Source organism: Oncorhynchus mykiss, chromosome 22 (assembly GCF_057628025.1).
Source record: "Oncorhynchus mykiss isolate SJ-2025 chromosome 22, ASM5762802v1, whole genome shotgun sequence".
NCBI lineage: Eukaryota > Metazoa > Chordata > Actinopteri > Salmoniformes > Salmonidae > Oncorhynchus > Oncorhynchus mykiss.
Genome location: NC_143043.1, coordinates 40442127 through 40460176, shown reverse-complemented (window position 1 = coordinate 40460176; position 18050 = coordinate 40442127). Strand labels below are relative to the sequence as shown.

Genomic DNA, 18050 nt, shown 5'->3' with positions numbered 1-18050 from the left:
GATTTGCAGTGGAAGAATGTGCAAAGTAGAAATAAAAATAATGGGGTGCAAAGGAGCAAAATAAATAAATAAAATAAATACAGTAGGGAAAGAGGTAGTTGTTTGGGCTAAATTATAGATGGGCTATGTACAGGTGCAGGAATCTGTGAGCTGCTCTGACAGCTGGTGCTTAAAGCTAGTGAGGGAGATAAGTGTTTCCAGTTTCAGAGATTTTTGTAGTTCGTTCCAGTCATTGGCAGCAGAGAACTGGAAGGAGAGGCGGCCAAAGAAAGAATTGGTTTTGGGGGTGACCAGAGAGATATACCTGCTGGAGCGCGTGCTACAGGTGGGTCATGTGAGACCAGTGAGCTGAGATAAGGGGGGACTTTACCTAGCAGGGTCTTGTAGATGACATGGAGCCAGTGGGTTTGGCGACGAGAATGAAGCGAGGGCCAGCCAACGAGAGCGTACAGGTCGCAATGGTGGGTATTATATGGGGATTAGGTGACAAAACGGAAATATTGCTGTTCGTGCATCCGGTAAATAACGATTGTTTTGTGCAACTTTAGTAACAATGGTTTTGGGAAACAGCTCTGAGATTTAATGATGCGCCTACGAAGGATCTAATGATAAACTTAGCCTAAATAAGATGCTTTTGGGAAACCTGGATAGTGCTGTCGCGGTAAACGTATGACCACCACACTCGGGGCGACAGGGTAGCCTAGTGGTTAGAGAGTTGGACTAGTAACTTAAAGGTTGTATTGAAGGAATTGAATTCCTCTGTTTTAATTCCCAATTAAAATTAAACACTGTCAATTCATAAGAATTTGTAAGACCCTTATTTTATAGAAATAGACAGAGCCCGGTCTTAAAGTCAAATAGCAGCCTTTATTCACGAGAGTACTGCCACGATACAGGTTACCACAGGTTATAAACTGAAAATGACGTCATTAGTTCAAACACCAACCCGTGTCATCTCCGTTCTAATACAAAGGCTGTATCTCAAGCCTTCCCACATCTGTCTCCCTACCAATTTAATATAATTTACGAGTCAAGGTTTTCTCGTGTAGATAAGCATTCTAGCCAGTCTGATTCATTTGTACCAAGGAACAGACAGTCATTGTTCTAACTCTTGACCTGGTCACACACATTATATTCAGTACTGGGATCAAGAAAGGAAATTCATACATATACAGTAACATAATAGTATTCTGATTAGTATATCCTGATTGAAATGTATACATAATTAGTCATTATAGATAAAAATTCCCTTAACAGGTTGCAAGTTCGAATCCCCGAGCTGACAAGGTACAAATCTGGCATTCTGCCCTGAACAGTTAACCCTAGGCCGTCATTGAAAATAATAATTTGTTCTTAACTGACTTGCCTAGTTAAATAAAGGTTTAAAAAAAAGTAGTTGCGAGTCATGACCGCAGTCAAATTCCCTTTGACCGTTGGTCATGGTAATCCCTTCCAAAACTGTGCAAATTAATGGAGCTGATGGGTAGCCTACCACACTTGCTAATGGAATCCTAAACAGCCTGCATACACATTGTTTGAAGTACAATAGACCAGCATGGCTACTTTAGTACTTTAAAGCTGTGTGCTGGAAAGTCTTGGTAGAGTATGGGTGGAGTAGTCGCTGTGATGCTCATGTGAGTTTACTTTCTTTTTTTGGCTTCAGACCAATACCTACTTCTCACAACTTAAAAAAAAAGTTTTTAATATTTATAACTCAACCTTTGAAACTATATTTTTTATTACATTTGACTTACTTTATTGCTGTGATCTTTTACTGTGATCTCTCAAATTAGGATTACAGGTTACTTGCTGTATATTATGAAATGTGGAATATGTATTAAATGCTTGCTAACATTTGCTACTTGGTTACACATGTTTTATTTGAGGGATAGTTTCAGAAATGCTGTTTTACATTAAGTCATTAAGTATTTTTTTTAGATTTCAAATGTGTAGTTTATCACCATACATGAGCATACATAATGTTCAGTGTACAAGTACTGTAATTAGCTGGTTTGCATTCCCTGACATAATGTTGCTAATACATTTTCATGCAGCTGAATTCAAATGTCAGCCTGGGAGGTTCCAGTGTGGCACTGGCCTCTGTGCTCTTCCTCCCTTCATCTGTGATGGAGAGAACGACTGTGGAGACAACTCAGATGAGGCCAACTGTGGTAAGGAGGAAGACTGGGGATGTTGCATTCCCATGCAAGTAGATGGGTGAAGTCAAATTGCGGTGGTCTGAGGAGTCTGTGATCTGTTGATATCTGGCCACAGTAGCATATCGATTAAAGAAGACGACTGTGATTGTTACTGTCCTTCACATCAAACCTGTTGATGAGAACATAGGACAGAAGCCAGCAGCTTCATACCTTTCTTACTGCTTGATACCTCTTAATGCTTTTTGTTGCAATTTAAGTATTGGTTTCTGTCACAATAAAAAGCCCATGTGGGAATGTGCTTTAATTTCAAAGCATTGTAAAACATGTTATTAACTTGTTTTTGGCGTAGCCAACATTACTTTCACTTTATCTTAAGGTGCCCTTTTGTCCTACATTTTCTTTGATGGATGCTTTTCACCTTCAATGGATGCTCCATCAGTTCTACCTCTTCTTCTCCATTTTGTCTTTCAGAGACGTACATCTGTCTGTCAGGGCAGTTCAAATGCACCCGGAAACAGAAGTGTATCCCTCTAAACCTCCGCTGTAACGGACAGGATGACTGTGGAGACGGAGAGGATGAGACAGAATGTCGTAAGAAGAAGAACCTTCTGTATTAGTACCTGACGGATTGTTTAAGGAATCTTTAGGATTACTTTTTAACTTAGGCTAGACTTTTTCTCTAAGATTATTTTCTGTTTTATAGCTTTTTCCCCCAAGTAAGAGTGAGATGGAACTTATTATGTGACGGTTTAACGGTGGCATCTGACAAGTTGAGACCAGTGAATTTATAGTAAAACTCCGACAGCCTACCCTTAGGTGCTGCCTTAAAAATATTGAGTCAGATAGTGATTAGGTATTTCAAAGGCATGCTTGATTAGCGCTTTCCCTGTGTGAGAGGATTAGCTATCATTGAATTAGAAAGTGAAAGAGAGAACAGAATAGTGAGAGGTATTTCCCTTCTGTTATGGTAACTCTAGCTATCAGCAGTAGCTTTATACGTCAGACAAATATATTTGTTTTGCCTGCCTGATTTCAAGATGGAGTGAATGTCACTATGGAGTGAGAGTCAGTATAAAAGCCTTGATTAAGGAGAGAGGCGTTCTCCCCTTGAATTAGACTGTATATTTAAATGTGTAAATGTAAAAGATATTTTCAGAAGTACTGTGCCAATCAAAAGATAATGGTACAGATGTCGGATCTTAATTTGAGCCAGTTTGCTAGAGAAGGAAAATAATCCTGCAGTAACAGGAAATGTGGATTGTAATTGTTGGCCATTTATTTAGGGGTTGATACATTTTTCATAAGGGAAAATCAGTCTGAAATGTCAAAGTGGAAATAACAAACTTCAGAGGCCATTTTAAACCTCAAATACACTACAAGTTTTAAATGTCCTGCATTGCAGAAAAGTTATCCTGCAACATGGTGATCAAATTAAGATCCTACATCTGTAGCTGCAACTGTGATAAGGGAAGTTAAATAACGGAACAGAAGACAACTGCTGCTGCTTTTGGTATGCAGTGATACTATACCACAGTTGGTATAGTATCTGACTTCAAATGTCTGCATATACAGTATATCAGTTTAACTGTTTATTGTGTTACTCTGTTTGCAAATCAGTTATTTCTGAGCCAGAGGCTGATAATAATAATGTAACTATAATTATTATGATTACATCCGTAAAGTATAGTAATACATGTTATTACCGCAGCATGTTTTCTCTTTGTTCTTGCCTCTGTAAATTATAGGTATTTTACACAGCTGGCCTGTTTATCCAGGCTGTTCTTCTGTTGACATTCTGTCAATAATAGTGTTGTTTGTTCATCTCTCACTCCTTATACCACTCTCTCCCTCTCTAACTCCCTCTCCCTCCATCGATCCCTCCCTCTCACTTTCTCTCTGTTTTTCTCTCTTTCTCGATCTCTCTCTCCCTTCCTCTCTCCTTCCCTCCCCTCCTTGGCCTGGTGTAAACCTGGACCCCCTCCTCTCCACAGCGGAGAGTACATGTTCCCCGGAACAGTTCCAGTGCAAGGCCTCCATGCACTGCATCTCCAAGCTGTGGGTGTGTGATGAGGACCCGGACTGCACAGACGGGTCAGATGAAGCTAATTGTGGTGAGTGGGGGAGCGCTTAAATCATAATTCAAATAAGTCCTCTAGTTTTATTGAGCCTTGGTTGAAATTGTGATTAGGAGATTAATACATTTTACATATGGGCACATTCTCATCTGCTCTGTACTGATTGAGTTGAAGCAGCCATAGAGAATGCCTACTGGTAGTTTATCACCACAGGATGTCAGACTTGTCAGTAGTGTGTATGGCACTGAAACACCAGTGCCATACACCCCCCCCCAAAAAATAAAAATATTTTCAGGTTATTTTCAGTGGTAGAGAACCTTTCCAACCTCCCACAACTATACTGCCCTACCAAGCAAATAGGCAGTAACTGCTCATAGTGTGGAACTAAGAAAAATTGCTTTTATTTACCTTGGTTTCACAGTAACTTTAGGCAGTTGCTGCTAACATGAGCCCCGTTTTCTCCAAAATACAAATACAATAGAGGCAGGATACTTGTCCACATGACTAAGCATGTATTTAATGTAACAAAAATCTCCCAAATGAGCAGTTACTGCCTTTTTGCTTGGTAGGGCAGTATATCTTCCACTGGTTATTACTTTAAACTGTGTAGCCTCCTGGAGAGCATCTACGCTAACTTGAACGCCTTTTGTTCTGAGACACAATACTGCTGGGAAGTCCCTCAACTCTGTTGTTATACTTTAAAGCCGTTGTCTTCCACTGGATGAAGCGTTCAATGATTTTACCTATGCTCACATCTAAAGAAGGGAGAGAACAAGGTTCAGCATGTAGTCTTCTCCCGCCTTTGTGGAGAGGTAATTATGTTGTTTTCCTCTTCATCTCATCCCAATGGTTATTTGAGTGGATAGACAGGTTGCCATTCTCTTTGGTAATATCGAACAGCACAAGATCAATATTTTCTTCACTCAGTATTGGTTGTTTTGTTAGATACTAGCTCTTATTAAGTTCAAAACCAGATGTAAGCTAATAATTGCTGCGAACTAAAGAATTTATTTATTTTAGAAGTTGTAAAATGTTAATGAACATTTCCTAAATGCTGTTCAGTTTCAAACTACAGTTTTAGAGTACATTTGATAGTGTTAGGGGGGCGCCTTATACACCAACAGAAAAAGTAATAATAATTTAGTGCAATATAGAGGATAATTAGGATAGTGAAATAAAAGTATATTCCCAAAAATATACTCTCCCGGTCAAAAGTTTTAGAACACCTATTCTCAAGGGTCTTTCTTTATATTTACTATTTTCTGCATTGTTGAATAATAGTGAAGACATATGGAATCATGTAGTAACCAAAAAAGTGTATATATATCAAAATATATTTGAGATTCTTCAAAGTAGTTACCCTTTGCCTCGATCACAGCTTTGCACACTCTTGGCATTCTCTCAACCAGCTTTTCCAACAGTCTTGAAGGAGTTCCAACATATGCTGAGCACTTGTTGGCTGCTTTTCCTTCACTCTGCGGTCCAACTCATCCCAAACCATCTCAATTGGGTTGAGGTCGGGTGATTGTGGAGGCCAGGTCATCTGATTCAGCATTCCATCACTCTCCTTGGTCAAATAGCCCTTACACAGCCTGGAGGTGTGTTTTGGGTCATTGTCCTGTTGAAAAACAGGACAATGCGCAAACCAGATGGGATGGCATATTGCTGCAGAATGATGTGGTAGCTATGCTGGTTAAGTGTGCCTTGAATTCTAAATAAAACACTTTAATAAGAAACTTTTAAAGTTCTTGACATTTTCCGGATTGCTTATTTGAGCTGTTCTTGCCATAATATGGACTTGGTCTTTTACAAAATAGGTCTATCATCTGTATACCAACCCTACCTTGTCCCAACACAGCTGATTGGCTCAAACGCATTAAGAAGGAAAGAAACTGCACAAATTAACTTTTAACCAGGCACACCGGTATTTTAAATGCATTCCAGGTGACTACCTCATGAAGCTGGTTGAGAAAATGTCAGGAGTGTGCAAAGCTTATGAATACTTTGAATAATTTCACATATAAAATATATTTAGATTTATTTAACCCTTTTTTGTTTTTGGTTACTACATGATTCCATATGTGTTATTTCATAGTTTTGATGTCTTCACTATTATTCTACAATGTAGAAAATAGTAAAATAATGAAAAATCCTTGTGTGTACAAACTTTTGACTGGTACTGTACATACTTTTCTGAAACATTTGTTTCAAATACTTTATTTGCTTTTAAGTGTTTAATATTGCAAACTTGTCATAGATTCTGTTAGGAGATCTAAGCCGTTGGCAGCACAGTCAGGTATTTCATCCTACACTGTGTAGCCTCTCTCGGGTATGAAGGAGGTTTTGAACTTGGTGTCAGGCTTGCACTATGAGGAAACCCTGAGGAAATGATGATTACATGTATAAATATAATAGCTCCACCATTAATATTCATGCTTTTTGAAGCCATTTTCATCTGCTTGTTTGTTTGTTTGTTTCCTGATGTAAAAAAAGATGAAAAGACCTGCGGACCTCATGAATTCCGCTGTGAGAATAACAACTGTATCCCGGACCACTGGAGGTGTGACAGCCAGAACGACTGTGGAGACAACTCAGATGAGCATAACTGCAGTGAGTATGCCCATCTATGCTGCTCTCTACTCTCTTAGCTCACTTCTAGCTATTTGGTAACTTACATATACATCAACAGGCCTGCACTTGCGCAGTTCAGTTAGTATTTTGGAATTGTTTGAAGATTAACTGACTCCCCTCCTGGTCTTTGTTTATATACTGTACCGTTCCTCTGTTTAACTTTGTAAAGAGATCCCACAATCAAAGTAATTTAGGCAGCTCAATGGAGCCCTGTTCTTAACTGTTTCTAACGCGGCTATGCCCTCTGAGCATGTTCCCCTCTCCAACTCCACTTTGGATCTAAAAGAAAGTCAGAGCTCCAGATTCTTCAGCTTTGATGCCATCTCTCCTCTCCTTTCCAGACTCACTTTTTTGTTTAGATATTCATAACCAACTACTGGAATGAAGTTTGTTTACGTATGAAAGGGATTTGTTATGCCAGCTAGCCCATATCTCTGGTGTGTGTGTGTGTGTGTGTGTGTGTGTGTGTGTGTGTGTGTGTGTGTGTGTGTGTGTGTGCCTGAGTGCACACAAGCGTGTGTGTATATGCATTTTATGCTGAGTATGCGTCGTACATTTTATTTATTATGGGTTTATTCCCCTTACCTATTAATGTCGCTTAAAATGCAAATGAATCCCAGTCAAGTGTTGGATGGTAAAGAATTAAGTAGGTGCACCAGCTAGGCTAGCAGACAGGAGAGCGAGAGAGTCTGCAAATCACAATATGCTGCAGACTGCAGGCTCTGTTGGGACCTTTTCTCTAACGGCAGTTCATAACCACAACTATCTTCACTCCTTCAGTCAGTTAACAGTCCACGATAACCAGGGGGTGAGGGGAGGACCCCAGCACTTGAATTTGATGGTGCTTAACTATGGTTTAATGTTGTCCTCAGAGACCTAGACATACAGTGCACCTGAATGTGGAGGTTACCAGATAGTAGGGTTCAGGAGTATACTGGCTATGAATGTATTTACATCTTGAGCCACTGGCATTCCAACCATCATGTCCAACAAATGTCTTTGACGTGCTAACAGTAGGCTTACTGCAAGGGCCCAGTTTTTCCCAGTTTTTCCAAAAGTTATCTATCTAGATTTCGGATAGGATTTAACACATAGAAATAGAAGAAATGAACAGACAAATCATTGACTTGAATGGGGACTCTCATCCTATTCATTATATTTCTATGTATTTAATCCTATATGAAAAGTGTGCAAAATCCAGATGAGCTTTTGAAAAACTGGGCCCAGATTAAGCAATGCTTAACAGATATCTCTTGTAAAAGGGCCCTTACACAAAACCACATGATTTCACATGTGGAAGACAATATGATTTTATGTAAAATTCCACTTATGAATCATGAGAATCATGTGTTTTAGGAGAACTTCACGTGATCACGTGAAATTCATGTTGTTTTTTTCATTTTTTTTTTCACCTCTTATAAAGGCCCATGTGTGTGTTTTCTGAAGAGGTTGGTTGCTTTTCCATGGTTATTTCAAGTGTAAATAGTCTATATAGCCTAGTCTATAACACACATAGTATATATATATATATATATAGTCTTTAAGTAGTCTATAACAGACATCACTTGTTAGGGAGTACTAGGGCCTTGTAGAAAATTATGAAGATCCACCCTTGGATGGCGTCGTTGTGTAACTAGTCTAATTAAAGTTGTGTGGTGGAGTGTATATCGTGTTTGAGGGCCTGACTCCTATGTCATTTATATTTCAAGTGTAGTGATGTCCTTGTCCTCTCCCTTGACTCAGAGCCAGTGACCTGTAACCACAAGGACTTTGCCTGTGCTAACGGGGACTGCATCTCCGCTCGATTCCGCTGCGATGGAGACTATGATTGCCCTGATAATTCAGACGAGGTCAGTGATCCCTGTTGTCATTTAAAAACAGCCTGTAATGTATCCTGTAAATAGCATGTTATAGCCTGTAAACTCTGTGAGTCACAACCTCTTGAATAATCTTATTTGAGTGAATTGACCCTTATTAATCTTAACCTTGTGTTTCTATCTTGCTTTTTCTTTCATAAATGTGAATGTTTAATTTTTCTCCTAAAAGGCATGCATATTGAATTGCAGATAGGATTTGATGGCATTATGATATTCAAATCGTAAAATATTCAGCATTTTATTGGAAAGCAGACGATAATATTATGGATGACAATGTCCTAATCGAGATACATTTTATGTTTGTTCTGTTATGCAAATGTGTGAACAATTATGCAAGCTGGTTTACTAACCAAAAATACTAAATTAACTAGGCATGTTTTGTGGAATGTGATTTTTTTTAAAGTGAGAGCTATTCATGAAATATGAGCAAATCAATAGAAGATATTCAGGTTTGCATTGTGTGATGGCTGAGAAGAGAGCCACGAAATTACTCATTTATTATGCCTTGTAATTTATTGCTCTGTTAAATACCCCCACAGCAATTACAGCATACAGTATGAGTAATCCCCTCCAAGAGCAACCTCTCTTAACACATTATTGTGTGTGGTTCCAATGACATCATTCTGGGTCAAACTGAATATATTTTTTATTTTATTTAACTAGGCAAGTCAGTTAATAACAAATTCTTATTTACAATAACGGCCTACACCAGCCAAACCCAGGCGACGCTGGGGCAATTGTGCGACTCCCTATGGGACTGTGTTGTTATACAGCCTAGAATCAAACCAGGGTGTCTGTAGTGACGCCTCAAGCACTGAGATGCAGTGCCTTAGACCGCTGCGCCACTCGGGAGCCCAAATGTTGTCCACCCTATTCTTACCTAAAACTGACTAAACAGGCAATGAAAACTCAATGGGTGTCAATGCCCGGCAATACCCTGCCATCCTGCACATATAAAGCATTCAAATTGTCAATGAAGTGTCATGTATGGGTTATAAATGAGCTATCAAGTCCTAGTGAAGGTACCTTTCAAAGAAAGTATTACCATATGGTTCTACTGTATAAGAATTGGAACGCCTAACATGTAAAGTATAAGCCTATTGTAAATGTGAGCTTCTTGTCCTTTATATCTCTCTACAGAAGGACTGTGAGGCTCGGTGTGCTGAGGACCAGTTTCAGTGTCTCAATAACCTCTGCATCTCCCTCAAGTGGCTCTGTGACGGCCAAGAGGATTGCAAGACAGGAGAGGACGAGAGGAACTGCCAGGGGACAGGTACGGTATATGAGGAAAACAAGGTAAAAATAACCCGTTTTAATGTGAGGTTTAGGTAGTTGTTAAAAAGCTAAATACCACAAGCTCCTGCGGTAACATGGACTGTTGTAGTTTATATACTTTGGTTGAAAAACAATACAAAGTTAGAGTTTTTCTGGACTTTTTTATGGGGAGTAGGGTAAGATGAGGACATTTTGGTGTGGAGGGGGGTGCTTTACAAGCAGTAGAATTGCCAAGGCTGCTTTCTGTGTGACTTGTAATTAAATACTGTTCCAATTCTCTACGCCATGTGTTTTGACCCACAGTAAAGCCATAAAAACATAATGAACTGTATGACGGATAAAAACACTTCAAAAAGTGATGCGAGCGAGTCCCCCTCCCCCAAATATTATTTTTTTATCAAATAAAAGTTTGCTTAAACCACCTAGCAACCTCGCCAACAGATTTGTACCTTTTGGTATTTTAGCGAATAGCAGGGCAGGGAAAGAAGCTGGGTCGCTGTCATGAAAGACAAACATCATACGCGTCGCGCCAATAGGAGTAGGACTATTTGGGTCTACCTGTGCCAAAACTCTGCTATTGATCATTCTTTAGCTGGTTCTCCATCTTCTTTAAAAAAAATAATGGTGAGCCAACATGTTTTAAACACTTTACCTACTAAAAATGTTTTTCCTGGCTTTCGCTTGTCCCTCTGAAGCAGACATATAGTAAGCAATACAGCGCCTTCGGAAAGTATTCAGACCGCCTGACTTTTTCCACATTTTATTACGTTACCGCCTTATTCTAAAATGGATTAAATCTAAAAATGGCCTCAGCAATCTACACACAATACCCCATAATGATGAAGTGAAAACATGTTTTTAGAAATGTTTGCTAAAATATTAAAAATTAAAGACAGAAATACCTTATTCAGACCCTTTGCTATGAGACTCGAAATTTAGCTCAGGTGCATCCTGGTTCCATTGATCATCCTTGAGATGTTTCTACAACTTGATTGGAGTCCACCTGTGGTAAATTCAATTGGACAGGATTTGGAAAGGCTGTCTATATAAGGTCCCACAGTTGACAGTGCATGTCAGAGAAAAACCAAGCCATGAGGTCGAAGGAATTGTCCAAAGTGCTGCTAGACAGGATTGTGTCGAGGCACAGATCTGGGGAAGGGTACTAAAAAATGTCTGCAGCATTGAAGGTCCCCAAGAACACAGTGGCCTACATCATTTTTAAATGGAAGAAGTTTGGAACCACCAAGACTCTTCCTAGAGCTGGGCGGAGCAATAGGGGGCGAAGGGCCTTGGTCAGAGAGGTGACCAAGAACCCGATGGTCACTCTGACAGAGCTCTAGAGTTATTCTGTGGAGATGGGAGAAACTTCCAGAAGGACAACAATTTCTGCAGCACTCAACCAATCAGGCCTTTATTGTCGAGTGGCCAGACGGAAGCCACTTCTCAGTAAAAGGCACATGACAGCCCGCTTGGAGTATGCCAAAAGGCACCTAAAGACTCTCAGGCCATGAGAAACAAGATTCTCTGGTCTGATGAAACCAAAACTGAACTCTTTGGCCTGAATGCCAAGCGTCATATCTGGAGGAAACCTGGCATCATTACTATAGTTAAGCATTGTGGTGGCAGCATCATGCTTTGGGGATGTTTTTCAGCAGCAGGGGCTGGGAGACTAGTCAGGATCGAGACAAAGATGAATGGAGCAAAGAACAGAGAGGTCCTTGATGTGGCGAAGGATCACCTTCCAACAGGACAACGACCCCTAAGCACACAGCCAAGAGAACGCAAGAATGGCTTCGGGACAAGTCTCTGAATGTCCTTGAGTTGCCCAGCCAGAGCCTGGACTTGAACCCGATCGAACATCTCGCTCCCCATCCAACCTGACAGCTTGAGAGTATCTGCAGAGAAGAATGGGAGAAACTCCCCAAATACAGGTGGGACAAACTTGTAGCGCCATACCCAAGAAGACTCGAAGCTGTTATCGCTGCCAAAGGTGCTTCAACAAAGTACTGAGTAAAGGGTCTGAATACATAAATGTAAATGTGATATTTCTGTTTTTTTATTTTTTTATTTAAAAAAAACTGTTTTTGCTCTGTCATTATGGGGTATTGTTTGTAGATTGATGAGAAAAAAACAACAATTTAATCGATAGAATTTAGAATAAGGCTGTAACCTAAAAAAAAATATAAAAAAGTCAAGGGGTCTGAATACACCCTTACACATTGGGGTTAACCCACTTGGTGATAATTGCAACATGGCTCATAACCTCATCCGAAAGCCCCAATAGTGATGATTGCCTGAGTGGGTTTTAGCACAGCAGTAGGCAGCACACAGCGTGCTCTAGCCTGAGGGAAGACATCATATTTAGAACTAGGATCTGTTCAAAGTCTAGCACTGCTGGTTTGGACAGAAACAATGGGTTGTAGCATTTATTTTTTCACAAGTTCATAACAGTGTGCAGAACACATCCAAACCGGCCCCACTCATGCTGTGAATGATGGGTGTTATATTATTATGTTGTGGAGTGTGTGCACTCAATAAAGCTCTCTATCTCTGATCTGGGTGTTTCCAGTGCTCCCATCTTGCTCCCTAAATGAGTATGTGTGTGCCAGTGGAGGCTGTGTCTCGGCCAGTCTGAGATGTGATGGACAGGACAACTGTCTGGACGGATCAGATGAGGTGGGTGTGGCTCTGCTTGGTACTTTAACCTCGTCCGATATCAATCAATCACTTACTGTAGCTTTCTTTAACTTATTTACGTAAAACGGCAGAGATAAGAAGAAAAAAAGTGCGGTGGCTGATTTTCCCACACTGTATGAAGCATTTATCTAGGGATTGTCCTATTTGTAAGGATCATCCCTACATAATTTGGTGCCTTGTTCCTAACAGTATACAAAAGGATGTTATTGAAGACACTTGTATCAAAATGTATCACTGAGAATGGCTTGACTGTGTTGGACATTTAATAATGTTTAATGCTGTTTACTTGTTTTGTGTTGCCATGTCGACAGGCGGGCTGCGTGAAGGAGTGCAAGGAAGATGAGTACTTGTGTCTGAACCACGCCCACTGTATCCCACGGAGATGGTGCTGTGACGACGTGTTTGACTGTGTGGACCATAGTGACGAGGAGAACTGCAGTCAAGGTACGACAGGGGTTGGACAAACTCACTTCACATATCAATGTACTAGAAAACTGTAACTGCAGCCAGAGTTGGACAGGTATTAGAAATGACAACAGGACTAGTCAGAGCTAATTTGATTCAGTTGCAGTTGAAAATTTGAGAGATGGGGTGGAAACTGTCTCCTCTTAGTAAGTAGTTGGTTTTCCATACAGGTCTGTTTTCACTTTATTTTAATTTACAGGCAACATGTCCTACTACAGTAGAGACATGCCTTTCAGGTGTTGAAATGTCGGGCACTGAGCAAATTTTTGTCTAGTGAGCGGAAACTTGAACAGGGAATTTTGTGCAACTTTCGGTAAGCGTTTACACATAATCGCTGAGGCTGTACCCTTACAGTTTTAGACAGTAGCCAATAGGCTATTGTGGCTATGTGAGCATAACGTAGGCCTATAAACAAACCAATGGAGCAAAACCCATAACATGTTCACATGGAAATAGCTTTTGATTTCTATGATATAGCCTACAGTAGCCTATATGTGGTGTTCAATGCTGGCCTATATTGCATGATATATTTATATTATGAAGGGCTTGAAATTAATTAACGATGTTCTACTTGGTCTGTAACACCATGGGCCAAATAGGTGACTGTAAATTACATTGTATTGTGTTGTATGATGCAAGAAACCACTTTACAAAATAAAATGAATTACAGATGGTCGCCTCGCTTCGAGTTCTTAGGAAACAATGCAGTATTTAGTTTTTTTTATGTATTATAGTATACTACTAGCCAACGTCCAGTCTCTTGACAACAAGGTAGACGACATTCGAGCAATTGTTGCCTTCCAGAGATTGTAACATTCTCTGTTTCACGGAAACATGGCTCTCTCGGGATATGTTGTCGGAATCGGTTCAGCCACTGGGCTTCTCCATGCATCACGCTGACAGTGATAAACACCTCTCTGGGAAAAGGAAGGGCGGTGGTATATGCTTTATGACTAACGACTCATGGTGTAATCATAACAACATACAGGAACTTAAGTCCTTCTGCTCACCCGATCTAGAATTCCTTACAATCAAGTGCCGGCCATTTTACCTACCAAGAGAATTCTCGTAAGTTATAGTCACAGCTGTATACATTCCACCTCAAGCAGACACCAAGACATCCACCAAGGAACTTCACTGGACTATATGCAAACTGGAAACCATACATCCTGAGGCTGCATTTATTGTAGTGGGGATATTAACAAAGCAAATTTAAATCAACCTAAGTTCTTCCAGCATATTGCTTGCACTACGTGCATGGGCAATACCCTCGACCACTGCTAATCTAACTTCCGCGATGCATACAAAGAGTTCCCTTCGGCAAATCTGACCATGACGGCATCTTGCTCCTTTCGTCTTAAAGGCAGAAACTCAAGCAGGATGTACCAGTGACGAGAACCATTCATTGCTGGTCTGACCAATTGGAAGCCTAGCTTCAAGGTTGTTTTGATCAAGCGGATATGTTTTGATCAGCCTCAGAGAACAACATAGACCTATACGTTGACTCAGTGAGTGCGTTTATTAAGAAGCGCATTGGAGATGTTGTACCCACTGTGACTATTAAAACCTACCCTAACCAGAAACCATGGATGGAGGGCGGCATTCGTGCAAAAATGAAAGAGGGAACCACTGCATTTAACCATGGAAAGAGGTCTGGGAATATGTCTGAATATAAACCGTGTAGCTATTCCCTCCGCAAGGTAATCAAACAAGTGAAATGCCAGAACAGGTACAAGGTGGAGTCACAACGCAACGGCACAGACACGAGACGTACAGTGGGGCAAAAAAGTATTTAGTCAGCCACCAATTGCGCAAGTTCTCCCACTTAAAAATATGAGAGAGGCCTGTAATTTTCATCATAGGTACACTTCAACTATGACAGTCAAAAAATCACATTGTAGGATTTTAATGAATTTATTTGCAAATTATGGTGGAAAATAAGTATTTGGTCACCTACAAACAAGCAAGATTTCTGGCTCTCACAGACCTTCTTTAAGAGGCTCCTCTGTCCTCCACTCGTTACCTGTATTAATGTCACCTGTTTGAACTTGTTATCAGTATAAAAGACACCTGTCCACAACCTCAAACAGTCACACTCCAAACTCCACTATGGCCAAGACCAAAGAGCTGTCAAAGGACACCAGAAACAAAATTGTAGACCTGCACCAGGCTGGGAAGACTGATTCTGCAATAGGTAAGCAGCTTGGTTTGAAGAAATCAACTGTGGGAGCAATTATTAGGAAATGGAAGACATACAAGACCACTGATAATCTCCCTCGATCTGGGGCTTCACGCAAGATCTCACCCCGTGGGGTCAAAATGATCACAAGAACGGTGAGCAAAAATCCCAGAACCACACGGGGGGACCTAGTGAATGACCTGCAGAGAGCTGTGACCAAAGTAACAAAGCCTACCATCAGTAACACACTACGCCACCAGGGACTCAAATCCTGCAGTGCCAGACGTGTCCCCCTGCTTAAGCCAGTACATGTCCAGTTTCGTCTGAAGTTTGCTAGAGAGCATTTGCATGATCCAGAAGAAGATTGGGAGAATGTCATATGGTCAGATGAAACCAAAATAGAACTTTTTGGTAAAAACTCAACTCGTCGTGTTTGGAGGACAAAGAATGCTGAGTTGCATCCAAAGAACACCATACCTACTGTGAAGCATGGGGGTGGAAACATCATGCTATGGGGCTGTTTTTCTGCAAAGGGACCAGGACGACTGATCCGTGTAAAGGAAAGAATGAATGGGGCCATGTATCGTGAGATTTTGAGTGAAAACCTCCCTCCATCAGCAAGGGCATTGAAGATGGCTGGGTCTGGGTCTTTCAGCATGACAATGATCCCAAACACACCGCCCGGGCAACGAAGGAGTGGCTTTGTAAAAAGCATTTCAAGGTCCTGGAGTGGCCTAGCCAGTCTCCAGATCTCAACCCCATAGAAAATCTTTGGAGGGAGTTGAAAGTCTGTGTTGCCCAGCTACAGCCCCAAAACATCATGGCTCTAGAGGAGATCTGCATGGAAGAATGGGCCAAAATACCAGCAACAGTGTGTTGACTTACAGAAAACATTTGACCTCTGTCATTGCCAACAAAGGGTATGTAACAAAGTATTGAGATAAACTTTTGTTATTGACCAAATACTTATTTTCCACCATAATTTGCAAATAAATTCATAAAAAATCCTACAATGTGATTTTCTGGATTTTTTTTCTCATTTTGTCTGTCATAGTTGAAGTGTACCTATGATGAAAATTACAGGCCTCTCATCTTTTTAAGTGGGAGAACTTGCACAATTGGTGGCTGACTAAATACTTTTTTGCCCCACTGTATATGGCAGGGTCTACAGGAAATCACGGACTACAAAAATAAATCCAGCCACGTCACAGACACCGACGTCACACTTCCAGACAAACAAAACACCTTCTTTGCCCGCTTTGAAGATAATTCAGTGCCACCGTCGCGGCCCGCTAACAAGGACTGCGCTCCTCCCCCCGTCTGTCCATCACCGTGGCTGACGTGAGTAAAACATTTAAACGTGTTAACCCTGGCAAGGCTGCTGTCTCAGACGGCATACCTAGACGCGTCCTCAAAGCCCCCACGTCCCCACGTGCTTAAAAATGGCTACCATTATTCCTGTACCCAAAAAGACAAATATAACTGAACTAAATGACTGCCGCCCCGTAGCACTCACTTCTGTCATCATGAAGTGCTTTGAGAGACTAGTCAAGGATCATATCACCTCCACCTTACCGGCCACCCTAGACCCTCTTCAGTTTGCGTACCGCCCCAACAGGTCCACAGACGATTCAATCGCCATCACACTGCACACTGCCCTATCCCATCTGGACAAAATAAATACATATCTAAGAATCCTGTTCATTGACTACAGCTCAGCATTCAACACCATAGTACCCTCCAAGCTCATCATCAAGCATGAGGCCCTGGGTCACAACCCTGCCCTGTACAATTGGATCCTGGACTTTCTGACGGACCGCCCTCAGGTGGTGAGGGTAGGAAACAACATCTCCAGAGTGTGGCACTCAGAGTGTGGTATCCGGAAAACAACCTCTCACTCAACAAAACAAAGGAGATGATCGTGGACTTCAGGAAACTGCAGAGGGAGCACTCCCCTATCTACATCGAGGGACAGCAGTGGAGAATATGGAAAGTTCCTCTGCGTACACATCACAGACAAACTGGAATTGTCCACTCACACAGACAGTGTGGTAAAGAAGGTGCAACAGTGCCTCTTAAACCTCAGGAAGCTGAAGAAATTTGGCTTGTCACCTAAAACCCTGACAAACTTTTACAGATGCACAATTGAGATCATCCCGTCGGGCTGTATCATAGCCTGGTATGGCAACTACACCAGCCTCAACCGCAAGGCTCTCCAGAGGGTGGTGTGGTCTGCACAACGCATCACCGGGGGCAAACTACCTGCCCTCTATGACACCTACAGCACCCGATGTCACAGGAAGGCCAAAAAGATCATCAAGGACATCAACCACCCAAACCACTGCCTGTTCACACCGCTACCATCCAGAAGGCGAGGTCAGTACAGGCACATCAAAGCTGGGACCAAGAGACTGAAAAACAGCTTCTATCTCAAGAACATCAGACTGTTAAACGTTAATCACTAACTCAGAGAGGTTGCTGCCTACATTGAGACCCAATCACTGGCCACTTTAATAAATGGATCAGTAGTAACTTTATACAATGCACTCTAAATAATGCCACTTTTATGTTTACATATCTTACATTACTCATATCACATGTATATACTGTTTTTTACACCATCTATTGCACCTTGCCTATGCCACTCGGCTATCGCTCATCCATGTACTTACATGTACATATTCTCATTCAC

At 41.2% G+C, this 18050-nt stretch overlaps 1 protein-coding gene across 2 annotated transcripts in view; it reads left to right on the top strand.

Annotated features, from left to right (window-relative positions):
- Positions 1–18050, top strand: part of LOC110502094 (low-density lipoprotein receptor-related protein 1B-like) — a 225377-nt gene that overhangs the window by 163875 nt on the left and 43452 nt on the right. For both annotated transcript variants that reach the window (XM_090216050.1, XM_090216049.1), the window contains exons 54-61: positions 2055–2171; positions 2631–2750; positions 4151–4270; positions 6728–6844; positions 8609–8715; positions 9883–10015; positions 12587–12693; positions 13026–13158. In XM_090216050.1, the coding sequence (XP_090072176.1) occupies positions 2055–2171; positions 2631–2750; positions 4151–4270; positions 6728–6844; positions 8609–8715; positions 9883–10015; positions 12587–12693; positions 13026–13158 (954 nt within the window). The remainder of the gene's footprint in view (positions 1–2054; positions 2172–2630; positions 2751–4150; positions 4271–6727; positions 6845–8608; positions 8716–9882; positions 10016–12586; positions 12694–13025; positions 13159–18050) is intronic.